The sequence below is a fragment of the Daphnia magna genome, linkage group LG6 (genome assembly GCF_020631705.1).
Source record: "Daphnia magna isolate NIES linkage group LG6, ASM2063170v1.1, whole genome shotgun sequence".
NCBI classification, from domain to species: Eukaryota; Metazoa; Arthropoda; class Branchiopoda; order Diplostraca; family Daphniidae; genus Daphnia; species Daphnia magna.
Window position 1 is genome coordinate 10094975 of NC_059187.1, and position 24726 is coordinate 10119700.

The window sequence follows — 24726 nt, forward strand, 5'->3', positions numbered from 1 at the left end:
GGACTTTCATTCTAGTAAATTTGTATAAGAGAAAATATGCCGGCGTTATCGTTTATTTCCACAAAACCTTAATAGAGATGGATAGAGGGATGAATTAGAGTCCTTTTTTTCTTCTTCTAATCGGTTTAGGATTGTTGAGCTAGAAGTTCAGCTTGCTCGTTAACGATAGTTAGCATGGAATCTTTAACCTGTCGAAGATGGGTTCGCCAAGTAGTCAGCAACTCACGTAGCTGCTGCCAGTGCTGCTTACCGAATGTTCTATGCATGGTTGATGAAACAAGTACTTTTTTATTTAGCTGATCCATCCGTGCGCGAACCAATTTTGTTTTGAGAACTTGAAGAACAAATTCTTCTACTTGATCTTCGGTGAGTTGCAACTGTTTTTCTAGCGTTTCAAACGGTAGTTCAACGGAATTCTCAGCTAACTGCATAAAAGTTAAAATGCGCATTTTCCGAAGGTTTTGCTCGTGCTTCAGTCCTGCACAAGATCTTAGCGTTAGTACTTTTTTTCACCAAAACCTGCCAATCGCGATTTACTCAATCTTACCTAGTCCTTCAACGAAATCTTTCTTTTCTTCGTAAAATTTCAAGTATGCCGATAGTTTTTCGGTCACGAATACAGTCAACAGGTCGTGCAGCAGGGCACCTTCCAAAACTACAAGAAACATTATTTACTGTCTGTCAATACAATATATCTATATATATATTTGAAACCTTTAACAGGCTGCAGGGTCAACAAGTGATCAAGAAGAAAAGTGTTAGGGTCGGCCAAGGACGCAACGATACAGCGTTGAGCTTCCTCTCGTGCCTGTGAAGCGTTCTCGGTCGTGTAAGTGCTCAGCAATTCCACCATCACTTTGGAAGCCAGTTCGCTGCAATATCACAATGTTATTTCGTTTACACCAATTAAAGAAATCGTGGAGCACCTCTCTCTCGAGTTAAGAAGAGCTTCATGCAAAATTCGAAGGAGCTTTTGCATCTGCTCGTTGTTTGGTTTGCACGGTCCTAACTGAGCGCGCATCTTATCCAGATCGGTGAAGACTGACTTAATTTGTTCCACTTGGCCGGCCACTTTAACTAGTGTGTGATAGACCGTGTATCGCGTTGAACTCACTGGATCTAGTCCATGAAATAACACAGAAAGCCTATAAAAACACAACTGAGTCAGACAATGCAAACATTTAATAAATGAATATTTAAGAGCTCACACTCTCAGACAAATAAGCCCTAGTTTATTAGAAGGTGGTTTTGCAAGCTTTTGGCAGAATGTAGTAATAATGGATTCAGCTTTCTCATTGGGTAGAAGAACTAGCATGGATACAATGCTGTTCAAAATTCCCTCAGCCTCTCCTTCATTTCCCTCCTAAATAAACAAACCTTTATATTCACAATGCTGAAACAACATTTTATTTCTTACCTTGAAACAGAGATCTGCAACAGCAACAATGTTGCTGAGGTCAGAATTCTGATCATCATCTACATTTGATGCTCCTAGTGCTTTGAAATAGCTACAGAGTTCAGTAGCCTATAGGTATAAAATGACAAAAATTAATTATGCATATTCTAACATAAATATTTAGAATCTATTGGATAGGTTAAACTTTATGACAACAGACATGTTGCTTTTTTTTTGGTGGGTATGCAAGTAAACATAGGAAATGTTAACAGACATTCGAGGTCGTAAAGCAAAATTTATTACACGTAGCCACCCTTTCCCATGGCTCACCGCTCTACGAGGTTCCTACTTAACGGATGGAATTCATGACAAGACTAACCTGCTCTTCAACCGTTAAATCTATAAACGCCGGCAAACTCATCTCTTAATAATTTCTTGAAAAACGAACTGGAAAAAGATTTTCAATACAAGATGCTTGTCATAGGACAGGCCACGCTCACGAACCCGGTCACTGATGTTTCGTCTGTACTTTTTCTTTTCCGACTTTTTCCCAAAAGGGTGCAGCATTGCCAATGTTTTTCTGGTAAACAAAAAAATTCGACAAAGACGTTTACTGTGTATCTTAATCTCAAGAAAAGGTGCAATTGCAAAATTTGCTTGCATCAGTTTTCTGGAATGATAAACACTGTTTTAGGTGTTAAGATAATACAAAATGAGTGGGCGCGTGCGAAATGTAGAAGCAAATAAATGCCAGGTATAAAACGTTGCCACATTTTGTATAGCGGCACACTTGGTTTGACGTGTTGGCTTGGAATTGGAAGTGAAACTCACGAAAAGGTATGTAAATGCATAATTCAGTCGATAAGTAAACGCCGCTAAACTAGCATATTTTTAATTGCAACCACCCGTGTAAGTTATGCAAAAATTTTGTCGTGTGTCCTTGTACTACAGCGTGTAAATTTACAAATGCAAGTTTATTTACATGCAACTTCGATTGTTCTTTCTTCCGTATGTTTCTGTTATTGTGTTATTGAAATTGAGGGTACAAGTTTAATCAGATTGATTGATTTGATTGTTCATCATTACATACATTGCCTTAGATTGCTTAGCTAATAGTAAAAGAATTTAACATTCAGGTTGAACATTCTGTGTCGAGAAAGAAGATCATTCTGACATTAACAATATCTCTGGAAATATCTGCTGTCGACCTTTTCTACCTGCCATAGCATCTGATACAACCTCATCGGACAGAAGCAACATGGAGCTGAAGCTTTACAATAGCCTGACTCGTAAAAAGGAAGTGTTTACTCCCCAAAATGGAATGAATATCACATGGTATTCATGTGGTCCGACAGTCTATGATGCTTCCCATATGGGGCATGCACGCTCATATATGTCATTTGACATTCTAAGAAGAGTCTTAAGAGGCTACTTTGGTTATGATATTACCTATGTTATGAATATCACTGATATTGATGATAAGATCATTAAAAGAGCAAGACAAAATTATTTGTATCAAAAGTATGCTGCAGAGATGAGTGATCTTGACACCCTTCAAACAGATGTCAAGGATTCCATTGATCATCTTTCAAAGCAAATGGCAGTTACCACCGATCCCGACAAGAAGGTCATGCAGGAGAAGGCACTAGTCAAAGTAACAGCCGCACTCAATAAGTTGACTGAAACAATCCGGCTTGACCATGGGTTATCTGAAGCAAAGAGCTTTTTTCTAGCTGAAGCCAAAGACGTATTGAGTGACTGGCTTGACTCAAAATATGGTAAGGATGTTACAGATAATGCGATTTTCGCTTCTCTTCCACGACACTGGGAAGAAGAATTTTATAAAGACATGGCTGCCCTCAATGTCCTACCTGCCGATGTAATTACTCGCGTGAGCGAATATGTTCCCGAAATTGTGGACTATATTGTGCGAATCATTGACCGTGGACTGGCGTATGAAGCAAACGGATCCGTGTACTTCAATGTCGCCAAATTTGATTCGCAGAAGAATCACAAGTATGCCAAATTGGTACCTGAAGCATACGGCGACTCCAAAGCATTGCAAGAAGGAGAAGGGGACTTGAGCGTTTCCGAAGACCGTTTAAGTGAGAAAAAATCACCAAACGACTTCGCGCTTTGGAAAACCTCTAAAAGCGGCGAACCTTCTTGGGATTCTCCGTGGGGAAAAGGTAAACTAAATGAAAATTAAACTAAATTCATGTTCGAGTTACAGAGAATTATACATTTCTTAAGGACGTCCTGGTTGGCATATCGAGTGCAGTGTGATGGCCAGTGCAATTCTTGGATCGTCGATGGATATACACACTGGAGGCGTCGATCTAAAATTTCCCCATCATGACAACGAAATGGCGCAATCAGAAGCTTATTACGATAACGACCAATGGGTTCGTTATTTCCTCCATACTGGCCATCTAACAATTCAGGTATAATAAAAATAAATTAGTTTTGACTCACGGCCCTCGTGTAAACCCATAAATAATATTTGCTAGGGGTGTAAAATGTCGAAATCCCTTAAAAATTTTATCACCATCCAAGATGCGTTAAGTCGCAATAGCAGTCGTGAATTACGCATTTTCTTCTTGCTTCATCAATGGAAAGAAACATTAGACTACAGCGACACCGCTATGGATGAAGCATCTAGCTACGAGAAAATGCTAAGGGAATTCTTTCTTAACGTAAAGGATCTTCTGAGAAATGGTCCTTCATCAAGTACAGCAGCAGAAAATTTTCAAAAATGGGGCAAAGATGAGGAAGAAATTAACAATCGGTTCGTTGAAACTAAACAACGAGTACGAGAAGCCTTATGCGATAACATAGACACCAAAACATCTTTGGATGCCATTAAAAGCCTGATATCGACCTGTAACAAATATCTCGCGCAATTGAAGCAATCTGCCAATCGCGTTCTTATCAAAATCATCGCCGAATATGTTACGCGACTATTCCAAATTTTTGGTGTAATTGAAGGCAAAGAGAATCTCGGTTTTCCTTCCGATTCATCTGGTTTAGGTACTGCAAACGTTGAAGAAGCTGTAATGCCTATCCTTGGAGCTCTCGCAGATTTTCGAGAAGAAGTGAGAAAAGAAGCTCGGCAGCTGCATGCCACACGAGTCCTTGAACTTTGCGACCAAATTCGGGATGACGTTCTGCCTAACTTGGGCGTAAGGCTGGAAGATCGAGAAAATCAACGACCCGCTTTGAAACTCGTTCCTCGTGAAGAACTATTGAAGGAAAGAGAAGATAAAAGAATAGCAGAGGAAGCAAAAAAAGCTGAGAAGGAACGTAGAAAAGCTGAAATGGCTGCCAAAGAAGCCGAAAAGGAGGCAAAGCGGCGGGTTCCTCCTACGGAACTTTTCAAAGGTAAAATTTAAATTTGAACTAATATTGGTGTGAGAATTACAAAAATGTTTCTTTGGTCTAGGCGAGACGGATAAGTACTCGGCTTTTGACGAAAGGGGGATACCAACATTGGACAACGAGGGCAAGGAAGTCGGTAAAGGCCAACTGAAAAAATTGGAGAAGCTATGGCAAGCACAGGAAAAAATTCACAGCGCCTACTTGTTGGAGAGTGCATCAAAAAACGAGAATTGATTTCACATAATATTATAACTTTTTGGCTTTAATATCTATCAAGTTAAATCCAAAATACAATTCTACATGGCAACCATTTAATACAGATCAGGTTGCTTAAACCTAGATTCTTTGTCTTTATTTCTAACATGCTCCTTCAGTAAATCCATTACTTCATTGTTAAATTCTTCTGGGGTCTCTCTTACACCAGTAGCCCAGTAATAAATATCCCAATCGTTGGATGGCAAATTGATTAATCTGTCATACAAAGACATGTGATTATCACTCATTCCCTCTAGGTAACGTGAGGCAAATGTGCTAAGGATAAGCCCATTTTCGAGCATTCCACGCTTCCTGGACTGATACAACAGCCTGTGGGTAGTAAGTTAATAAATAATAAAAATGTAAATATAATGTATGCATGGTAATTGATAACCTGGCTTTTTTAAACTTGCTGGTTCATTTTCTCTTTCAACATATGGAGGTATCCATGGTTCAGTTTGAGGAGAGGGATACCTAGAATTAAACAAGTAATTATCAATAGAACAAGAGAAAAGCGAGCGCGAAGTCGTACATGTCACCGCTACTGATGTCAGACGACAGGTACCGCACGAAATATCCGCTATGCTGTATGTTTGCAAATAATTATAAATCTAAACTTGATATTATATTAATCGAGATAAATGTATGCTAACTTTAGAAGTAAGCTGGCGAATTGGCATTAGGAGACGGCAAAAAATATGCTGAGCCATTTTCAGTACAAGTAGTCTTCACGAAGTGTGGAACTGAGCTGTGATAGACGTACAACACAAATGTATAATCGTTACGTAAACGAAGCAACAATAAGCAGACGAAAAACAGCTGATTTCAATAAACAGCAAACAGTCTACTTCACAAAGACAAGGAGTCACCTTGATTTTCATTGACACTTGACAAAGACGTAATTTTTTCCAAAACTTTATAGAATTTAGAAGTACTTTTTCATGTTTTTGCATTTTTGCATGCCTAATAAGTTTTTTTTGTTTTTTTAACTACTAACCTAAACAGTTGGTTCATTTGTTTGCCCTTGTGGTTGTGGGGTACGATTCGCACGAAAACGAAATTTCTCGAAAGGTTTTGTTGCCAGAGATAATATTAAAAAAAAAAAAAAAAAAAATCTAAATGTCGCAACACTCACGCGTGATGACCTTGTACAAAACGGTATACAATTTCTGGTTGTCTTCTGTAAAGTATACAATTCATATTTTGCCAATGAACTCCAGTTATTACATCTTGGGAAGGAATACCCAGGTGGTTACCCATACTTCCGCAACAAACTGAAAAATGCCTTTATGAAAAACAGTAGTCTAAAAGATCCAAAGGAAATTGACTCAGCAATAGCAAGAGGAGAATTTGTTATCAAAGAATTAGAAGGTAATTGGATTTTATTGTAAAGATCTGTGAATTTAGAAAACATTACTTTATAATTTAAAACATGTAGCACTCTACATGCTTAGAAAGTACCGTGCATTGAAGAAAAGGTATTATGAAGATTGAAGCTGTATTTAGAGTTACCAATACACAGTTATGAAATTACACTTCCATTTGTTTTGATTTAAAGTCGGATACTGCTGTCTACAGTAGAAAATTATTAATTTGGTGATATAACTGAAATTTTTCAAAATGATTGAAATTTACCTCAAATGTTTCCAGCACATGGTCACTGAGACTTTGCAGTTGCTCAAGTCCTTCTCTGAGAGCATCAACAGCAGACATTTCTTTTGTTTCTATCCTCAAATGTAGTTTATTTTCAGATGGATGAGGAATGGTGTAGCCACAAAAAATTACATCAGGACTAAAACAATACAAAGTTAATACAGTTTAATACTGAAAGAAGATGCATTTTACTTTTTCAAAATTAATGTACGAAGAGCATTGCCCAGGGTATGTCCTTCACCTTTAAAGATGAAGGTTTTTGTTCTGTCATCTTGTTCATCTTCTCTTGCCTATATTAGAATAGGACCCAAGATTAAATTGGAATACTTATAAAATGGGGGAAGGAGGACCAAGGCGAGTTAACTTACTACAACGAGCCGGCGATTTTCCATACTTTTCTTTAAAAAACCTGAGGGGAAAAAATCCAAATTCAACGAGCACACGTGTTTTCCAAAACTAAATACTGCAGCAGACGAAGATTATAATTCTCTAGTTGCTCAAGGACTGCACTAGAGAGTAACTAGACTTGACATCTTAGCGCTGTTATTAAATACCGCAAAATTTTTGCTAATAACATACTATTGTATAAAATTTTTTTTACATGTTAGTTTGGCATAGCAACGCTATGAAACCATCCAAGCCATCACTTGTTTAATCCGGTTGACGCAACGCGTAAGAAACACCCTGCTAACCACTGGTAAATTCAATTACGAGTTCTTTGCGTCACTGAAAAAGTGTTCAGAATAGGAAAGGACTTTCCATTAGTAACATTCTAACATAGTAACACAGTAACAAACAAAGGATCTCTACATTATCTCAAATCAAAGGCCATCAATATGTAAATTAGCATTTGATTTACTTTTCTTTATCCCTGTTCCCGGCTTCCCGCGCATATCCCAGATTCCCAGCTTCCGCCGCTTGTACAATTGACAGGCTGAAAAGTTAAGGTACAACAACGTGTGCGCAGATGGCTCTGCCGAAACAGGCGATTTGGCGTTTGTTTTTGCTGGTTGTCAGTTTCTGACGTAAACTATAATTTAAGAAAATACTGCGCCATATCTTCTTAATGTAATATAAGTTTGTATATTTACCAAAGTCAATATAGTAGTACACATTCGTCAAGGGATATCACGTAGTCAGTAACGAAAAATGAGTGACCGGGAACACAAAGACCAAGGAAACAAGTTATTTCTTGCTCGGCGTTTTGATGAAGCAATTTCCTGTTACTCAAAAGCTATTGTAATTTCTGTTTGTTTACATTTAAAAAGTCATTCTTTGACAACTTCACGTATTATTCAAACCTTTAACGTGAATTATTTGATTTGTTTAGCTTAAAAATGCATCTGTACCTCAATATTACACAAACAGAGCTCTCTGCTCCCTTAAACTGGGACGTTGGGATGCAGTAGTGCAAGATTGCAAAACCGCTCTAGAGTTGGACAGTACCTGGGTAAAAGGTCATTTCTTTTTAGGCCAGGCTCTGATGGAAAAAGAATGCTATGAAGAAGCTATAAAATATCTTAGAAGAGGTAAAGCTTATAGTTAAGAGGTTTTGCTATAGTGAGGTAGTATTTCATAATCCAGATTTTATCTGTGTTTGGATTTCCACATCCCAGCCCGAGACCTGTCATTGGATCAGAGGCTTAATTTTGGAGATGACATAACCAGTCAACTAAGATTGGCAAAAAAACACCATTTCACAAAGCAGGAAGAGAAAAGGATTTCTCAAGAAATAGAGCTACAGGTAGTCTGTTTATTTTTTCCATACACCTGTATATTTTGATTAACTGTAAGTCTTAATTTTATGCTGCTAGATGTACATAAATAGGCTCATCCGAGAAGACCGAGATCGACAGATCGAACTCGTCAGCCAAGGAAAAGAATACAGTGCGGTAGAAAACGAAATTTCTAACGTAGAGGTTCTAACTGTAAGCCTCTTTATGCTTTACTATTCTCTTTTTTTCAAAGAAGCGAGTAGAAATAATGCTATTCTTAAATTCTAGGATCGCTACCTGGCCGAATTGAATGACCTCTTTGCAACCGTTGACGAACGCAGAATGGTAAAAGCTTATGCATACACTTCTGCCAGCTTAATAATTAATTAATATAAATAATCTTATTAATATTGTTTGTCTCTGATCAGAAACGAGAAGTTCCAGATTATCTCTGTGGCAAAATTAGCTTTGAAATCATGAAAGATCCAGTCATCACCCCTTCAGGAATTACCTACGATAGGAAAGATATTGAAGAACATTTGCAGGTAAGGTGATTTCAAATCTACCGGATACACTAGTGCAAAAATATTTATTACGTAGCGAGTTGGACATTTTGACCCCGTGACGCGAGTAAAATTAACCAAAGACCAACTGATCCCCAATTTCTCCATGAAAGAAGTGGTCGACTCGTATCTGACCGAAAACGAGTGGGCTCAACACTACTAATCACTTCGATAATCGTGTTTAAGAATTTGTAATCGTTCAATCTTTCCCGTATTGTACTAATGAAATCGATGTACGATTTCATCTGAAACTAACTTGGCCTTGTCGTGGTGTTTCCTATTAGGCTGGGTTATTTTCGTAAGTAAATGTTGCAACAGTCTTTCGCTATCGGTTGGCTCATGTGTTTGAATAGACGATATGGGAAATTTCATCCATCGTTCATCACATAAACCAATTCATGTATTGAAACCAAAAAGGCAAATTGTACTGGGACCTGTTTGCCAACTTGCCATTTCGTACAGTTTCTTTAAGATTACCTATTCATTAGACTACTTGTTCTGACTCCACCTCCGCAGCCGTTTGACTTTTGTTGATTGTATCCGCATGGTCAGGAAGAAGAAGTTGTTCATTTCTCCTTGACCGTGGTATTCGTATGGCGGCTGGCAACTGACGGTGTGCAGGCCAAGCCATTTTATTGCGCCTTTAATTAAGCACTCTATCGAGCTCGGTTGTGAAACGTTGTGGATGTTGTCAGGGCTTTTGCAACTGTATATTCATTAGAGTTGGTCAGTCGACTCATTAATCAAGACCAACTGGCGTGAACGCGAACGTTCGTGTAGCGTTAGGCGGGATTAATCTCTTCGCATTGTACCTGTTCAGGCATCTATATTGTACTGGCCACATCTCAGTAATCGAAGAGGTTGTTAACTCTTCGTAACGCTCGCGAACACCCAGAACGCGAATTGAACTCATAATATGCATTTTTTTCTTTTGTGTTTTTGTTGAATCCCGTATTATATAGTTGTTTTCGTGGATCGGTCGTAGTAATTGTCGCATGATGTTTGGCTGCAATGTCAAATGAAATTGTGGCAGAAATGATGAATATTGACCCGGTCGCAATCGCCCACCATAAAGTCCTACGACCAACAATGACTTTGTGGCTTTTAATGTGTCATCTTTTTTTTTCATTTTCTTGTTTTATCGCGTAGTTGCTTTTATCGTGCCCCGTTGGCTTTTTATCGCGGTTGGCTTCTAAACCCAAAAGACGGTTCCTTCACCGTATCGGATGTGCAGACGTCACACGTACCGCCCTTCGTTGAAAATGTCAACATACGTACAGTAGATTGCCTACACCCACCCCCATTTTCTTTTCCGTTTGTCTTTCAATAACGATCGATTATCCGAATGGGTTCTAGCCTCCATTAAATTGTGTTCGAGGCAACGCAATCAATTTGAGAGTTTACGGCCCGTGAGTCGAGACTCGTCGCATGGTGTTATTCCGTCGTCACCAATAGCTAGCCCTAATGTAAAGTTTAATGAATGCGGATTGGAATCAGGTTTTGAATTGCCAAAGGCAAACCGGTACACACTGCCGGCCGACGCTGGCCATTGTCAAATTGTTTATCTATTCTAGATTTGTTGCTCCAAAGTCGTTTTCTCGTTATAGGGCTGGATTTTTTCTGCTAATTGTATATCCTGGGAGAAAGAAAAAAAGATAGTTTGGTTTGTGTAGACGAACAGCTTGAGCTGGCATGAAAAACTATTTTCGGGTTTTTAGTAAGCGATACAATGTTTTCATTACTGAAAAGCGTAAACAAGAAAAGCAGGGTTGAATTATTTGTATAGCACTCTGTGACCAACTGCTGTCCATTGGAGCCAAACTCGATTGGCAATATAAGTGTCGTCGTGCCAAAAGTCCTTCCTTTTTTTTTTTCTTGTTCCCTCCCTTTTCAAGTGTAGTGTGCTGTACACTGACCAGTGACATTAGTTCTTTGTGACAAATGGAATCCTGATCAAAACCGACCTGTGGATTGAGCTGCAAGTGATGGACACTCGACAAAGGGCAGCAATCAATGAAAGTGAACACCAATCGATGGCGTTCTAATCAAGTGAAACGTTTGGCCAAGTGCTGTCACACCCAATAGTCGGAGAGAGAGAACAAAGATAAAACTCGACGCGCTATGGTGGACATAAGTGTTAAGGTGTTTGAAGAAAACAAACAAAAGAAGGGGAAAACGTTGAGCTAATGTCCGAGCAAGTAGAAAAAAGAGGACAAGGAGAAGGAAAACTGATAACATGATATAAGTCTGTTGGTCTGCACTAATGCTTCGTCAGTCGAAAGTCGAACTTGCAGCAAGGCGGTTTTAGTGGCAAAGTTTCCAAACAACTCTATGTAGCGACAGGAACAAACAGTCGCAAGAGACGCACTCGTATCAAGCAGCGTGTGTGGTGTGGCAATCTGCTTCACCCAAGTTATTCAACCGCGTGATAGCAAACTGTAAGTGTGTTGGGTTTCACGTTGCCCAATCAGAGCGCGGGCTAGTAGATCGGTACGCATAACAGCCATTCTGCCCGCCTAGCCAATTTTTCCGAAGCTCATCAGAAAGCTGGGTTCATTTTGCCTTAAAGGCTAGACAAAGGGAGGTGGGTAACTATAGGATCGCGGTCGGTTGATAGCCTTGGCTGTCGCGCTTCGAGAGAAACGAAAGAGAGAGAGAAGGGAAAGTCATCGCAGCCGGAGGCAATCTGACGGATTTCTCCGGGCTCGTCTTGCACAACTCGCTTCAGTTCCGCGTGGGACATTCAACCATCGCGTACGAAGCAGGTATTCATTCCTGCAAGAAATTCAAGAAAATGTCTGCCTTCAAGTTGTTGGCTGTCGTTGTGACGATTCTGTCTGTAGCAAAGTTCAATCGTGGCCAAGATTTAGTCGATCAATTGGAGACACTGTGGAAGATTCCTCTAACTAAATGTTGTGTTAGTGATTCCGAGTTTTATTCGCTTGGTTTCGACTCGTGCAGCACAAATGAAGATACGCCTTCCATGTGGCCACCACCAGTTTACTCGATCAAGACAAATCAATCGGCCATTTCAAGTTCCGTACGTTTTTCTTTGTCTTACAACATGTCGACTTGCATGCCAGGTTACGACAGCAAAAGTGCTAGAAATTTTCGATTATACACGGACGGTACGGTGCAAGTAGGAGATGCACGACTTAAGCCAGGTGAATTTTGTCTCAACCAAATCGCTTCAGGAGAACCGCCTAACGGATGACTCTGAATTCGCCATTCGTTACTGCATTCCGGACCCGTGTAACCAAACGAATTGCGTTCACAAATGTTGCCCAATGGGCATGGCTCTCAACATTACGACACAATTATGTCAGTCGTACAACGAACCTTTTGATCTTGTTTTCCATAATGTATCGGGTCAAGTAATCTCACCGGATCCTCGATCGTACATCATCCGAGACGGAGATGCACCACAATGTCCTTACGGCATGTTCCCACTTATGCCCGAAATGAATCCAGAAGATATGTTCTACATTCTACCTGATGGACAGTTGTATCTGCCGAGTTATCCGGAAAATGACAGATATTCCAAAGACTATTGCATCGATGATTTCTTCTCTGAGGAAGGCCACATCGTAAGTGATTTCATCTCGAGTTACACGGCTTTACGAGTTTACTATTAACTGTGTGTTTTTTTTATTGTTTTTTTTTTTTTTCAAGATTCGACAAGCATTAATGTGCTTTCCCCCGCAACCGGAAGAATCGGCAGATAACCAATTGGTATTGAAGGTGTTCCCTTATTTTCTCTTCGTGTCGTCTCTCTTCCTGATTGCCACATTTGTCGTGTACGCCATGATACCGGAAATACGCAACATTCATGGTATTTTGATTGTTATTCGACACTGCGTTTTGAAAATGTTTTTATAGATTTCCATCTTTGTTTAATTAGGTGTGACGATTATGTGTCATGTTGCATCTCTGGCCGTCATGTACATCGGCCTATGCGTCATCCAACTGGGTTCTGAGATGCCTGACGGTGCCTGCGTTGGATTAGGTAAAAACGGTTGCAATAATTGTATCAACTATTATGATTTATTGATACACTTTTTCCTATTCTATTTACTGCTGAGTAGCGGTTATTGTCCACTTTACCTTCTTGTCAACATTCACCTGGCTGAACGTCATGAGTTTCGACATTTGGTGGACTTTCAGGTATGTAGGGATTTTGTTTTACCTTTATTTTTTTTTTGGGGGGAAGGCTGCAAGCTGACCGATTGCCGATAGGCTTGCGGCATCAGTTTTTTCCCGCTTACGTCATGCACAAACACCTACGTTTTTCTTTTGCTTGGACTTTCCGTGATATGACGAAAGATTATTTCCACTTTATCAGCATCATTTATGAGTTGCGAAACCAAGTCGTTTTATTCCCTAACATTTTGTTTTTAATTTAAATCTTTTTGTTTTCTTTAAAAAAATACCCTACTTTTTATCGTATTGTGTTGTCCTTTCGTTTCTTGATATACTTCCACGTATATCTTATCTACTTCTCCCCTAACCAAACACCAAAAATCAAGTCCGTTGAATACGTCAACCAACGCCAAAGCGGCAGCTGTCACTTTCTGGATGCAAATGCTCGCCAATAAAACGACGAGCTCCTCTTCCACCATTACTCAGCCTCGCAATCGATTACCTACCGATGATGATTACATGACGGAGCACTCTGATGAGTCGGGCTTAATTCCGATCTGGTGAGTGCTGCCACAGCTGCGAATTGCTCGACTGGTTAAAAAAAAAAACACCAACAACGATCACAAAAGTCAAAAATTGGCAGACAAACACACGTAATAAGAGAAAACACGAGGCAAAAATGATAGAAAGAGGACAATGATCAAGAAAATGTTGCGATATCGTAGATTCGGTTTCTTTTTTTAATCTACCGCACCTGTCTATTGTTATCCCTTTATTTTCATTCTCTCTCTTTTTTTTTAAACTATACACCAAAGCATCAATTAAATCTTCTTATTCTCTTTAAAGCACTCTTTTCCTAATTTGCTTGCGTTTAATGCAATTTTCGGTAGTTGAAAGACCTCATTTTCAATCAATTCTTAAACAAATTTACGCGACAATGATGATTCAATTTCTTTTCCACCATTACAGTGATTTACGACCACGCAATTCGAGACACGGACGCCAGCATCTAGGTCGCCGAATCATATTCTATTCCATCTATGCTTGGGGTGTTCCATTTATTATCGTCTTGGTTGGCCAAATCCTGGACCATGTGAAAAATTTACCGCAACACATTGTTACTCCTGGATTCGGTGAAGTCAAGTGCTGGTTTTTTGGTAAATTGCCCCCGTTTTTTACTATTACGATTGCGTACAGTCACCAATTTTAACCGAGTCTTTTCTGAATGTCACACAGAGAAAGAAGCTTTCTTGATCTATCTGTATGGTCCCATTGCGATTTTGATTCTAAGCAACATCGTCTTTTTCGTCATGACGGCTATTCTCCTTTATCGGGCAAGCGTAGATGCTGCATTTGCTGTCAACAGCGCCCATGCCAAGCAAAAGTAATTGTATTTAATTCATTTTCAGTGTTGATAATAGCTCACGTTTTGTTTTATGGTCTTCAAACAGGTTCCGCGTGATTTTCAGTCTCTTTATTCTAATGGGAGTCTCTTGGATGATGGAAGTGATCTCATTTGCAGTTGGTGGCTCGGCTTACATTTGGATTCCAACCGACATTCTTAATATCCTGACGGGCGTCTTCATCTTTGTCATCTTCGTCTGCAAGCCAAATGTCTGGAAGCTACTGAAACTCAAATGCCCATGTCTGAAACGATTGGACCGATGCTGCCCATCGTACATGACCCGTTCAAACACACGACAGGGCACCACAACCCGCAGTACCATGAAAGAAGTTTCTCAGACAAAGTCGTTGAACAACCTTGGTCATCGTCACGTAGACGATTCCAAGAAGAAGATCGGAATGATGGACGCACCTACTCAATCGACGCAACTGCGTGACTCCACTCAAGTCGATTCCGGCGATGAAATGATGGTCGACCACGAGTCCATAAGAATGGCTTGAAACTGAAGCAAGCTATCGACCTATTACGCAACAAAGGCAAAAGAGGTAGAATCACTCATGTCTAAAAATGAAGTTGTCTAAAGCATAATGCACCTGTCTGTTGCCAAAAAACAAAAAAAGGAAAGAAAAAACATGTCTATTTAAGTCATTTTGTCCCACATCTGATTTAATACGTACTTGATAATTTCTAGTGTTTGTATTTATGTACCTTTCAATTCTACGTACTAATGTTCATTTTCCATCATCATTGTTCCTTGTTGACATTTGGTTTGTTTTTTTACCACCATTCACTAATCAGTTTCATGTCACATTTTTCCTGTTGTTTAAATGTTTAAAAATTGTACGAATAAATGTCTTTTTTTATGTTGTAATTTATAAATTATCATTGATGTGCTGGTACTTTAGTTTTATGGCACTGCTGTATAACGTTATTGCTGTGTGTGTAAAGTTAAACTTTTGGCAAGCTTCGAACTGTTGTTTATTGACGTCTACGCAGTTTGTTTTTTTTTGCCCATCTATTGTTGTAATACTAGACAGCTGGCTGAGTTGTATTATGGCGTCGATCGGATGTGCCTTAGCAGAGCCTTCGTCATTTTCTGTGAAGGGTATTCTTAGCATCAAGGTATCCGACTCTCGTCAGTTGTCACGCAGCTGCGAATTTAGCTATTTTTTTTATGTGGCTCCTCGAAAACCCTTGGCCTCGTTGTTGCGATTGTAAACCAAGAGAAAAAAGAAAACAAACCAACAAGCAAAAGGGTTTTAACCAAACAGTCATTGAGCAAAACAACGTGCAAGGATAGAGAGAGTTTTTCAGGGTTTTGGTTTGTGGGCTGAAAAACAAATTCGGCGTGGGGGGCAAGTCAGACGATGTCCAGCCAGTGAGCTGTTTGGAGAGAAAATAGCTACGGAGCCGGGAATCTCGCAGTCAAACAAGAATTGCCTTTTTGTGATTATCTACAGGTAAACAAAACCATCTACTAATAGTATTCCTTAGCCTATGCTAAGTCATTCTTACGTTTTGGCCACTCCCTACACCATTTTAGTCTTCTTTCATCTTTCACCGTGCGTTACTTCACCTCAAATGGTCCACTAACTAAATGGGAAAAAAAGACAATTTGCTTTCGTTTATGGTATACTCGGGTTTCACGTTTTTCCCGCAGGCGAAAACGGCTAAATCGAACAAAACTCACAACGCTGCTGGCAAACGACTAGTCTCACTCGTTAGTTGAACATCTGCAATTCAAAATCTCGCACCAGCATTTTTCCCGACATCACGTCATTACAACCACGTCCTCTCAGTTCTACAGATAATTTTTGGTTTTTCTCGAATTCTTCACCCAAGGACTTTGATTGAAATTGGTATATTGTAAAACAAGCGATTGTTCCTCGGTCTGTTGATTTTCAAACATTGCATGGACCACGCCTTTGGAAAGTGCGCAAAATGAGGCATCAACTGGCGTACACAATCGCAGTGAGCCTAACCTTGTGGATCGCTTCGTGCGCCGGAAGCGACGACGAAAGTACGCTGCATGACGATCAAGGCTTTCTGATTCCTTTAGCAAAATGCTGCGATGTCGGTGGATTCTACAATGCCGGATTTGACAGTTGCCTGGAACGGGACACTCTCGATATGGAAGTTCCTGGAACCTATTTTGACTCCAATGGAACTGGCCACGCTGTGGCCCCTAGTGCCTTTCTAGTGTCTTTGACTAATTTAACTATTTGCCCAAATGGTCATGTTGTCAAGACGTCAACAGATTTCCAAATATTTGAAGATGGCTCTTTGAAAACAGCCGACGGAATAGTGCGAGAACCTGGAGAGTTTTGTGTCAATAGAATCGTCAGCGATTCGGATTCGACAGCACCATTAGCAATGTTTGCTTCCAGACTTTGCATTGCCGATCCGTGTGCCAACAGCAGCACCGGATGCATCCATAAATGTTGCCCGACAGGAATGATCCTCAATGAGACCGAAAGGCTTTGCCAGCCGAGTTCAGTGCCGTTTGTCATCCCATTTCACGACGAGAGTGGCACACCGTTGCTGCCTCCAACATCCGTAATCGTACGAGATGGAGTGTTTGTTGATTGCAAACACGGGGCCTATTCACTACGACCTTCAACTGAAGAGGATGAAGAGTTTTACGTTCTGCCCAACGGCAGAATACACCTACCGGCAATTCGCGAATACGTCGACGATTATTGCATCGATCAATTTGCAAGCGAAGACGGCACAGTAACGATTTTTCTAGTGTTACCCTGCATTAGAAGATTGATTCACTACCATTTAATTGACAGGTGTTGCAAGCTTTGTTATGTTTCCCACCACAACCAGAAGAAACGGCAGCAAATGTGGTCATCCAATCCATTTATCCGTATTTCTTGTTCGTGTCTTCCTTATTCCTCATCGCTACCTTTATCGTTCACGCTTTACTGCCGGAACTACGCAACACACATGGTATTTTCTTTTTTCACTGGAAAACTTTAACGTTATAACTTGATTGATTGAACAATTTTAGGGGTTACGGTGATGTGTCATGCTGCTTCAATGTCCGTCATGTACATTGGTTTGGCAACTATTCAGCTGAATCCATACCTGCCAGATGACGTATGCATCGGATTGGGTATATGAGCTCCGTATATTATGTAACATTCACTTAAACATTTGATTCACCCTTTTTTTATTGTTTTTAGCCGTTCTTGTCCATTTTGCTTTTCTTGCCACTTTCACCTGGCTCAACGTTCTTAGTTTTGACATTTGGTGGACGTTCAAGTACGTATGAGATGCCTATAACACTGTTTGAAAATGAAAGTAACACTCGTTTTCCTTTCACATGCAGTGATCGTCGATTACCGAGGAGAAGTCACCAATTAGGCCGTCGATTCATCTATTACTCATTATACGCGTGGTCAGTCCCCACACTGATTGTCCTTTTCGGTCAGATAGTCGACAATGTTCGAGGATTGGCGAACCACATTAGCCAACCTGGATTCGGGACCTTAAAGTGTTGGTTTCACAGTAAGGCAACAAACAATGATTGTCGTTTCTTATAAAACATCAAAATTTTGATATTCTTTTTATCTCTTCAGCTCCTGGGTCGTTCTACATCTTCCTCTACGGCCCCATGTCTGTTCTTATCCTCGGCAACGTATTTTTCTTTACGATGACAGCAATAACGCTGTGTAGAGCCAGAATTGGAACACTTCACAAGGACAATGCCAGTTTGTTCTACAGCAAACAAAAGTTGATGCAACTAAACAAATTGCTTGTCGATCTGAATTATAATGACTGATCCATAAATTACGTTTTTACAGGTTTCGTTCCATCTTTGTTCTTTTCGTGCTGATGGGAATCTCATGGATGACGGAAGTGATTTCTTTTGCAGTTGGTGGCTCTGCCTATCTGTGGATTCCTACCGATATTCTCAACATACTGACGGCAGTATTTGTGTTCTTTATCTTCGTCTGCAAACCGAATGTTTGGTCACTTCTTATGAAAAAGTATCCCTGCCTGCAGAAGTTTGACCGCTTCTGTTCGTCGTGCATGAAGTACGATAACAGCAATCAAGAGAATGAAGATCGATCCTTCATCGATCTACAGCAAACAACTATTTAATTGCGGTTTACTTATTGGATCACCAACACAGTTGGTGTTAGCGTTATTATTCTTCGCGCCAAAGGTTCTGCAATTCCTTGTGCCTTCCACTTTGCCGTATCGGTGCCCACACACCCAACCACTTCAACAGAATAACCTAAAACATCCTTCCACTCTTACGATTGACATTTGTTTCTAAAAGCAATGATGCGGAGTGGCACAAATGGCGTGGAACCCAACAGGAAAGGTAATTTATTTCCGCCAAAAAGAAGGAGAATTTTTTTATTTGATATTCCACGTCTAGTTTTATTATTTGACATTTTTTTTTTTACTTTATATTGTCGTGAAGTGTCATGAGTGATGTAAACGCCACTGTATGTTTTTCACTGTTCTTTCAATGTGCCCTGTGTTCACTAGAAGAAAGGATAGAAGTTTGACATTGCTAGCCAACGAAATTAGGACATGGTAGTAAACAAAGCATGGTAAACAAACAGCGAAAAATATAGAATGAACGACACTTAACACCCACGACTATACATATATATATAAAAGTGTATAAAAATGCTTATATTTCTTTGCAAATCCTCGAATGGGGGAAAGCCATTCGCAATTTATTGATTGTAACCGTTAAAGTTTATAGCCTTCTTTCATGCCACAATTGTCAACAATAGCCTAGCCTCTACACGTACACTATTTTCGATTGTCCTTAATCCACCCAATATGCGGTTTCCTATTACTATGCCTGTTGGTCGATCGAAAATAGTGTTGCCAAACAACTTGCTCGTAAAACAATCAAGAGCACGCCCTCATTTTTGACAGATTGACACCCACGACTTTTTCTGCTCTCAGCCAATGGTTGCAATGTCTGTCAATTGGCGGTTTGGGGTTTCCTTAGATGAAAACTTTTCCGTTGAAGATCTTTTCCTCTCGAATTTCGTCTTGACCGCAATCGCGTGGTTATTCAGGGCTGTCACGAGGAGCAGTACTGGTTTTACGCTGACAAAGGCCTGCTGATTTCTAGAAGCCGTTTATGACATTCCTTCTTACGACGAAGCGTTTTATTCTTGCTAAAATGAATTTCTCGTCATTTCCAATCGTTTGATAATTTTTTGCCGAAAAATGTTTCAAGGTTTTCACTGATGGGATAAGGACAATTTCCCAAGCAAGCAAACGAAATTCGAGAGGACTTATTTTTTTATAAAGTCTAGCCGAATAGGCAAAATCACCGCTTAAAAAAAGTTACAAGAGTTAATAGTCATTTTCATCATTGTGAATATTTTTGGGAAATCATTTTCGTTCAAAAAGATATGTTTCGTTCTATTGGGCAGGATATCTGACAGCTCCTCCGAATGGGTTAGGGTTAGCAAATATTTTTCGCGTTTTCGTGGAAACGATTTCAACCTTGCCTGAAGCTGGGTTTAAGGTAACTTTCTTTTCATGTAAAATAACCTACCACTGAAACATGTGGTTGCCAGTGTTTCTTGTGGTCGCTTGAAAGTTAGTCGTCGTTTGAAAACAGTGTGGCTCTCTCGAAAAATTTACACATCTTAAACGTCCCCGTCTGTCAGTCAGGATCTTCTCTCACATTGAGTCACATTGCTGAAACATTTTACCTACAGGAAAAGATAAACAAGTAAAAGAACGCTTTGCTTTTGACCAAGTTGACGGAAATTTTCAAATATTCAGCTAGCAGAAAACAATCGCTTGCTGTGACTCACTTGACAGGACACACTGCTCAGTGCTCAAACTGCGTTTAGCATTTTCTGTGTTTCACCGTGGGTTTCGAGAAAGCAGTTACAAATTAGATCAGTTTGTCTTATGACTGTGGTTTAATATTATACTTACTACTTCATAAGACGGCCACTTGGATGCATGTCTCCCATTGTTTCGTTCCTGGTCCCTGTACGTGAGCCAAGTCCCAAAAGTGGCTACGAAAACGTTGCCCACTAGGCAGGGGATCCATTGATGAGGACTATTGCATGATTCACGAAACGAATTAGTTGATCCTTAATCCTTCTCTGTCTACAATGGAATTGGAATAAAACTGCAGAAATTTTGCCCGAGAACCACATGATCTTCGCTGTTTTTTCACACTCCCGGATGGACGGGCAGTCCTCGACTATGGCACAAATAACATAGAGACAGAGCAACATTGTGTTGACAATATTGTTGGTAATGAAACACATTTTTATTTTTGGTCTCTCATTTATTCAGTTTATTAACGTATCACTTACTGTCGTTTCCATTGAATATCTTATTAAGGTCCGTAAAAGCGTCTGCCATCAACAACCTCTTGAGTGTAGGTTGGCTAATAAGTAAAACTGACGATTAATCGGTATTGTATTTTTATCCGGTGAAAGTCGACAAATGATTCAACGTTTGTGTAGCCGAATGTGATTCCAAAATGAGAGAATATGCAAACAAGCAAAACGAAAACATAGTGTCGCAGACACACTTTCATACGTTGACATCCAAACGAGACGATCTCAAGAAAACGACAATACGTGCACGGGATCAGAAAATGCTGAGGTGTTACACTTGGAACAACAGACTGAGCGAGACAAGTGTAGACACAACAAATCGCTGGATCAAAGCTTCGGTGCAGCGAAAATATGCCCCCCAAAAAAAGAAGGGGGAAAAGAAACAATAACAATCTCTAAATATTCACAAGTGGCTCGAACATGACTAAAAGCGCACAACTGGACAATGACATTCACTCCCCACAGTGTTCCATCTTCTTCGTTTCTTGCTCAGAATACTGACACTCAACAGGTTATCAACACTGGATGGACGCAATTTTTGAACAACAAAGAAAGAAAAGAGAAAGAGGATGATACGACTGACAAAAGAGTGTGATCCGATGAGGGGAAAAGGCGACCTTAGAGTAACGACCATAATTAAGCGGACGGCGAAGTAATGCACACGCGGTATCCAACGATATTTTGAACCTCGGCAAAGGCACTTGGATTTCCTCATTTTCTCTTGTGGTTCCAGCTATAAAGTTCCGACAGAATTTCGGGAGAAACAAAGGCGAAGGATCATGTAGACAGGAAGAAAAGAAAAAAAAAACTAACAAACAAGACACTGTCAGCCATTGGATGATGTCACAATACGGGTGGGCACGAAACACCGCGAGCCGATCAGCACCAAAACCTTAAAAATAACAATAACAATAGAAATGTGGAATGGAGACCAAAGAGGCCACGACGAATTGTGTAACAAAGAATGTTTTGCCTGAATACTTTTCCGGTTTCTCAGTACTATCCAGCTATATATGCCTCATATCCAGAAGAGCAAATTAGACGCAGACAATTCTAGAATGATTTAGAAGAGAATCGGCTGTTTATCACAACGATCTTTGACGTATTGCGTGAACCGTTTCAGAAACTTGGGATATTCTCTCTTATAGACTGCTCGCAGAGCAGAAGTGGGTACCCATCCGCCAGGATTCACAACGGAACAATAGGTGATCTTGCAAGTCAAGTGATCGCGCGTGACGGGTCCGCCATCGGCCGGTGGCTCGATCGACGTTTGGCACACCAGGCAAACTGTCAAGGCAACGCGCACCATTTTCCCTTCGTTAGACTAGATTAGAAAACAGAGAAGGATTATGGTATAGCTTCACAGTTGGCTCTACAACTACATTGAAATTACCGGTGCTTCATGATGTTCTGTTGAATGATTGCAGGCGATCCATATATCTTGGGCATCACGGTCCGTATCATTGGGCACGCGTCGCACGTGGGACCAGAAGAGCGCATCGCGTTGCGAGGCCGGCCACACCCGTTTATGAATTTGGAGGATAACAAGGGTATCGTCAGCTATAGTTTCCAACACCTTCATTTGTTCCAGAGTTGCTGTTGAGAAAGTCCCGAAAACATTGTTTTTAACAAAAGGAATAGCGGCAAGTTCAAATGCAGCCGCCATGTGGGCATCAAAGGACAAATCAAATTCAAAATAAAAATTATGTTTGCTTACTCTCCCATTCGAAACGAACATCTGGGCTGAAGAAATAATGGGTCATCTCGCGGCCCGTTACGCCTTTGACGGTGTGCACCGCTTTAAGCGGATCTACTGCCAATCCGTCCACTTCTTCCTCTCGCTTGTACATTTTCATTTCACCGTCTTCGGCGAAAAGCTGCCAAACGCCGCCCTCCACTCCCAGCCGCGCGTATTGTAATTGCTCAAGTGTAACACGTTCAATCTGTAACGCCGTAAAATTTAGATAAATCCATTGACACAATCTTTACAAAGTCACAAAGATTTCAAACCTCTGGCCAAAGAGGATGGGCTGGTGCTTGACTGGCGAAGCGAACCACTTGTTTATTTTTCAACCTCTCCAGGTACTGCTGTTCTTCATCGATTTTGTCAAGACCAGCTTCGACGGCATCATAAAATTCGTCTTCACCAATCGTGCTGTGGGGACCCTCCTGATAATCCGGTCCACCGACCAAGACAATCCGCTTTGATTCGGCGCTGAGCTGTTGCTGATAGTGAATGGGCTCATGTCCGATCCGTTGCCCTAGCAACTGTTGATGCGGTTTACTGTCGCTTACTATTCGTAGTTCCTCCAGCGCCTGGCGGTAAAGGTCCTCCACTTTTTTACGTTTCTCTACTTCTCGTTCAAGACGTCTCCGCCAACCGTCCTGGCTCTGGGTGAACAGGTCGAGACAATGTTGTAGCCGGGCCAATACGCCCGCTGTCGTCGCCTTGAAAGTGAGCGCTTCACCGCGGAAATCCACAGCATGTGAACCGCGTTCAATCAGGATCTCATCCGGCATTTTAACCACATTGGCACCTTATCGACAGGAAAGACCCATTTTGAATTAACTTTCAAAGGATGTTGTGAAAAGCGAATAACCCTTGAAAACATGATATTGCTAGGAGTCACTTACGCATGGCTTTCATATCCGTTATCAAAGTTTCATCGTCCGAATCACTTCCGATTCCTATTCAATATCAAAACATACTGGGTGAGCACTGAACTTCAAGAACATCAAGGAAAATATTATTAAATACAAACGACCAGCACATACCATTTGCGTTAACTTCACGAACCCGAATAGAAGCAGCAGCTGTAGCGCAAGCATCAAAGAAACCTTGCAAGGTGTCAACTTGTCTGATGAGAATATCCCGATAGGTTTCCATTTCAGCCAGCTTTTCTCTCAATCCGCGCCCTTTTCGAAAACTAGAGGCGGAGGCCGTGGAAAAATTATTTGAAGTTAACGAAACCGCACTACCATGTCGGCGCAAATGCCCATTATTGGATTCATATTCCACCTGTAAAAATGTGTAAACATCATCGCTATGTGTTTTTTTCCTACTCAATCGTAAAGGTTTAATAATGGTAAAATAAAAGCAAATAACGACTAATGGCATCATACTTTATGACTCTCCAGAAATGTCAGCCATCTCTGTTTTTCTTCAGGGGATTCAGCTCTCAAATACCAAACAGAATCATTGACACAGACGTCATAACGGCATTCATCAAACTCATGTGGCTAGATAAATAAATACGACAGAAATATAAACAATTTAGCAGGGGAAAGATTCACATTCTACTGCTGGCAACGCACATGTTACAAACAATGTCTAGCTTAACTAGCAAAGCAACTGAAAAGCACACCTTGATACTGGCTTGGCATATACTGACTGATCCTCTGCAACCATAACCAGTGTCTTGCTGGGATTTGTAATATGCCATTACCCCATCTTTGACAACAATGTAGCGGTCTTGCCAGCCATGGATGTAGTTTGTCCACTTGCTCAATGTTCCGCTGATTTCTTGAGCCACATTTGCATTCATCGCACCCACTTCAACGTCTTCTTCATCGTCGCTGAAATCTAAGCTGTTCTTGTCAGACATTTCACCTGGTTGGCTATTGCCACTCCGCCCCTTTACTCTGATAAACTCCCCCTCTTCTCTCTGCTGAATTTGTTTTGTGTAAAAGAAAAACGAAGCGAACCAACAAAGGCCCACCTATAATATCCGACGACTTCGTGATTAGAAACGATAAAAACACGGAGCGAAGGGCCACCCTAATCTTGTTATAGCAGTTCAGACTGGTGTTGTTTCAACATTACTCGTGCTTAGTACTTCACATACACACTTGACAACCCAAACACACC

At 40.6% G+C, this 24726-nt stretch overlaps 9 protein-coding genes across 11 annotated transcripts; 5 read left to right on the forward strand and 4 right to left on the reverse strand.

Moving 5' to 3' along the window:
- Nucleotides 1–35: 35 nt before the first annotated feature.
- On the reverse strand, nucleotides 36–1935 carry LOC116925926 (eukaryotic translation initiation factor 3 subunit M). Its single transcript, XM_032932689.2, has 7 exons — nucleotides 1776–1935; nucleotides 1418–1525; nucleotides 1209–1363; nucleotides 927–1145; nucleotides 715–872; nucleotides 548–655; nucleotides 36–478 (listed from the first exon to the last, which is right to left on the reverse strand). The coding sequence occupies exons 1-7, from the start codon at nucleotides 1815–1817 to the stop codon at nucleotides 126–128; spliced, it is 1143 nt and encodes a 380-aa protein (XP_032788580.1). The 5' UTR covers nucleotides 1818–1935; the 3' UTR covers nucleotides 36–125.
- A 141-nt stretch (nucleotides 1936–2076) lies between these two features.
- On the forward strand, nucleotides 2077–5113 carry LOC116925915 (cysteine--tRNA ligase, cytoplasmic). Of its 2 annotated transcripts, none has more exons than XM_032932671.2 (5): nucleotides 2077–2233; nucleotides 2533–3585; nucleotides 3650–3840; nucleotides 3907–4777; nucleotides 4839–5113. In XM_032932671.2, exons 2-5 carry the CDS (start codon nucleotides 2655–2657, stop codon nucleotides 5006–5008), a joined length of 2163 nt encoding a protein of 720 aa, XP_032788562.2. In that variant the 5' UTR covers nucleotides 2077–2233; nucleotides 2533–2654; the 3' UTR covers nucleotides 5009–5113. The 2 variants fall into 2 exon arrangements, with proteins under 2 accessions (XP_032788562.2, XP_032788563.2); XM_032932672.2 differs by having other exon boundaries at nucleotides 2214–2305.
- LOC116925932 lies at nucleotides 5016–5823 on the reverse strand. Its single transcript, XM_032932695.2, has 4 exons — nucleotides 5683–5823; nucleotides 5562–5614; nucleotides 5424–5503; nucleotides 5016–5359 (listed from the first exon to the last, which is right to left on the reverse strand). Exons 1-4 carry the CDS (start codon nucleotides 5737–5739, stop codon nucleotides 5283–5285), a joined length of 267 nt encoding a protein of 88 aa, XP_032788586.2. The 5' UTR covers nucleotides 5740–5823; the 3' UTR covers nucleotides 5016–5282.
- Nucleotides 5824–6045: 222 nt separating this feature from the next.
- Nucleotides 6046–6564, forward strand: LOC116925937 (electron transfer flavoprotein regulatory factor 1). The gene is made up of 3 exons (XM_032932700.2): nucleotides 6046–6187; nucleotides 6250–6400; nucleotides 6468–6564. The coding sequence occupies exons 1-3, from the start codon at nucleotides 6149–6151 to the stop codon at nucleotides 6521–6523; spliced, it is 246 nt and encodes an 81-aa protein (XP_032788591.1). The 5' UTR covers nucleotides 6046–6148; the 3' UTR covers nucleotides 6524–6564.
- On the reverse strand, nucleotides 6511–7439 carry LOC116925934 (probable DNA-directed RNA polymerases I and III subunit RPAC2). Its single transcript, XM_032932698.2, has 4 exons — nucleotides 7051–7439; nucleotides 6875–6972; nucleotides 6665–6821; nucleotides 6511–6601 (listed from the first exon to the last, which is right to left on the reverse strand). Exons 1-4 carry the CDS (start codon nucleotides 7072–7074, stop codon nucleotides 6560–6562), a joined length of 321 nt encoding a protein of 106 aa, XP_032788589.1. The 5' UTR covers nucleotides 7075–7439; the 3' UTR covers nucleotides 6511–6559.
- Nucleotides 7440–7585: 146 nt separating this feature from the next.
- On the forward strand, nucleotides 7586–9331 carry LOC116925927 (E3 ubiquitin-protein ligase CHIP). The gene is made up of 8 exons (XM_032932690.2): nucleotides 7586–7707; nucleotides 7779–7921; nucleotides 8013–8211; nucleotides 8299–8426; nucleotides 8497–8610; nucleotides 8686–8742; nucleotides 8826–8942; nucleotides 8998–9331. Exons 2-8 carry the CDS (start codon nucleotides 7832–7834, stop codon nucleotides 9121–9123), a joined length of 831 nt encoding a protein of 276 aa, XP_032788581.1. The 5' UTR covers nucleotides 7586–7707; nucleotides 7779–7831; the 3' UTR covers nucleotides 9124–9331.
- Nucleotides 9332–9485: 154 nt separating this feature from the next.
- On the forward strand, nucleotides 9486–15476 carry LOC116925916 (G-protein coupled receptor Mth2). The gene is given in 9 exon segments (XM_032932673.2): nucleotides 9486–12159; nucleotides 12161–12547; nucleotides 12633–12792; nucleotides 12862–12966; nucleotides 13046–13124; nucleotides 13487–13660; nucleotides 14070–14257; nucleotides 14337–14484; nucleotides 14552–15476. Coding segments are annotated over 9 exon segments (2100 nt in total). The 5' UTR covers nucleotides 9486–11754; the 3' UTR covers nucleotides 15006–15476.
- A 349-nt stretch (nucleotides 15477–15825) lies between these two features.
- Nucleotides 15826–19119, forward strand: LOC116925919 (G-protein coupled receptor Mth2). The gene is made up of 8 exons (XM_032932678.2): nucleotides 15826–15965; nucleotides 16049–17238; nucleotides 17301–17460; nucleotides 17522–17626; nucleotides 17697–17775; nucleotides 17843–18021; nucleotides 18093–18246; nucleotides 18318–19119. The coding sequence occupies exons 2-8, from the start codon at nucleotides 16447–16449 to the stop codon at nucleotides 18616–18618; spliced, it is 1770 nt and encodes a 589-aa protein (XP_032788569.2). The 5' UTR covers nucleotides 15826–15965; nucleotides 16049–16446; the 3' UTR covers nucleotides 18619–19119.
- A 1800-nt stretch (nucleotides 19120–20919) lies between these two features.
- On the reverse strand, nucleotides 20920–24686 carry LOC116925918 (ceramide transfer protein). 2 transcript variants are annotated; one of them, XR_004395809.2, is made up of 9 exons: nucleotides 24224–24686; nucleotides 23982–24098; nucleotides 23634–23877; nucleotides 23493–23546; nucleotides 22869–23395; nucleotides 22576–22801; nucleotides 22252–22454; nucleotides 21840–22182; nucleotides 20920–21750 (listed from the first exon to the last, which is right to left on the reverse strand). XR_004395809.2 is itself a non-coding variant. In XM_032932677.2 (8 exons), the coding sequence occupies exons 1-8, from the start codon at nucleotides 24461–24463 to the stop codon at nucleotides 21922–21924; spliced, it is 1872 nt and encodes a 623-aa protein (XP_032788568.1). In that variant the 5' UTR covers nucleotides 24464–24686; the 3' UTR covers nucleotides 20920–21921. The 2 variants fall into 2 exon arrangements, 1 of the variants encoding a protein (XP_032788568.1); XM_032932677.2 differs by having other exon boundaries at nucleotides 20920–22182.
- Nucleotides 24687–24726: the final 40 nt, after the last annotated feature.

Excerpts from the sequence above, each read along its gene's own strand:
- LOC116925926 (XM_032932689.2), bottom strand. The coding sequence starts at position 1,817 with ATGAGTTTGCCGGCGTTTATAGATTTAACGGTTGAAGAGCAG. Across the intron at positions 1,526-1,775 it reads ATTTAACGGTTGAAGAGCAG|GCTACTGAACTCTGTAGCTA; the intron begins GTTAGTCTTGTC and ends TTATACCTATAG. Across the intron at positions 1,364-1,417 it reads TTGCAGATCTCTGTTTCAAG|GAGGGAAATGAAGGAGAGGC; the intron begins GTAAGAAATAAA and ends TTGTTTATTTAG.
- LOC116925915 (XM_032932671.2), top strand. The coding sequence starts at position 2,655 with ATGGAGCTGAAGCTTTACAATAGCCTGACTCGTAAAAAGGAAGTGTTT. Across the intron at positions 3,841-3,906 it reads CTGGCCATCTAACAATTCAG|GGGTGTAAAATGTCGAAATC; the intron begins GTATAATAAAAA and ends AATATTTGCTAG. Across the intron at positions 4,778-4,838 it reads TCCTACGGAACTTTTCAAAG|GCGAGACGGATAAGTACTCG; the intron begins GTAAAATTTAAA and ends TCTTTGGTCTAG.
- LOC116925932 (XM_032932695.2), bottom strand. The coding sequence starts at position 5,739 with ATGGCTCAGCATATTTTTTGCCGTCTCCTAATGCCAATTCGCCAGCTT. Across the intron at positions 5,615-5,682 it reads TTCGCCAGCTTACTTCTAAA|CATAGCGGATATTTCGTGCG; the intron begins GTTAGCATACAT and ends GCAAACATACAG. Across the intron at positions 5,504-5,561 it reads GACATCAGTAGCGGTGACAT|GTATCCCTCTCCTCAAACTG; the intron begins GTACGACTTCGC and ends GTTTAATTCTAG.
- LOC116925937 (XM_032932700.2), top strand. The coding sequence starts at position 6,149 with ATGTCGCAACACTCACGCGTGATGACCTTGTACAAAACG. Across the intron at positions 6,188-6,249 it reads TGATGACCTTGTACAAAACG|TTATTACATCTTGGGAAGGA; the intron begins GTATACAATTTC and ends AATGAACTCCAG. Across the intron at positions 6,401-6,467 it reads TGTTATCAAAGAATTAGAAG|CACTCTACATGCTTAGAAAG; the intron begins GTAATTGGATTT and ends TAAAACATGTAG.
- LOC116925934 (XM_032932698.2), bottom strand. The coding sequence starts at position 7,074 with ATGGAAAATCGCCGGCTCGTTGTA. Across the intron at positions 6,973-7,050 it reads AAAATCGCCGGCTCGTTGTA|GCAAGAGAAGATGAACAAGA; the intron begins GTAAGTTAACTC and ends ATTCTAATATAG. Across the intron at positions 6,822-6,874 it reads CGTACATTAATTTTGAAAAA|TCCTGATGTAATTTTTTGTG; the intron begins GTAAAATGCATC and ends GTATTGTTTTAG.
- LOC116925927 (XM_032932690.2), top strand. The coding sequence starts at position 7,832 with ATGAGTGACCGGGAACACAAAGACCAAGGAAACAAGTTATTTCTTGCT. Across the intron at positions 8,427-8,496 it reads CTCAAGAAATAGAGCTACAG|ATGTACATAAATAGGCTCAT; the intron begins GTAGTCTGTTTA and ends TTATGCTGCTAG. Across the intron at positions 8,943-8,997 it reads ATATTGAAGAACATTTGCAG|CGAGTTGGACATTTTGACCC; the intron begins GTAAGGTGATTT and ends TTTATTACGTAG.
- LOC116925919 (XM_032932678.2), top strand. The coding sequence starts at position 16,447 with ATGAGGCATCAACTGGCGTACACAATCGCAGTGAGCCTAACCTTGTGG. Across the intron at positions 17,461-17,521 it reads GGAACTACGCAACACACATG|GGGTTACGGTGATGTGTCAT; the intron begins GTATTTTCTTTT and ends GAACAATTTTAG. Across the intron at positions 17,776-17,842 it reads GACATTTGGTGGACGTTCAA|TGATCGTCGATTACCGAGGA; the intron begins GTACGTATGAGA and ends TTTCACATGCAG.
- LOC116925918 (XM_032932677.2), bottom strand. The coding sequence starts at position 24,463 with ATGTCTGACAAGAACAGCTTAGATTTCAGCGACGATGAAGAAGACGTT. Across the intron at positions 23,878-23,981 it reads CATTTCTGGAGAGTCATAAA|GTGGAATATGAATCCAATAA; the intron begins GTATGATGCCAT and ends ACATTTTTACAG. Across the intron at positions 22,183-22,251 it reads CAGAACATCATGAAGCACCG|TCTAACGAAGGGAAAATGGT; the intron begins GTAATTTCAATG and ends TTTCTAATCTAG.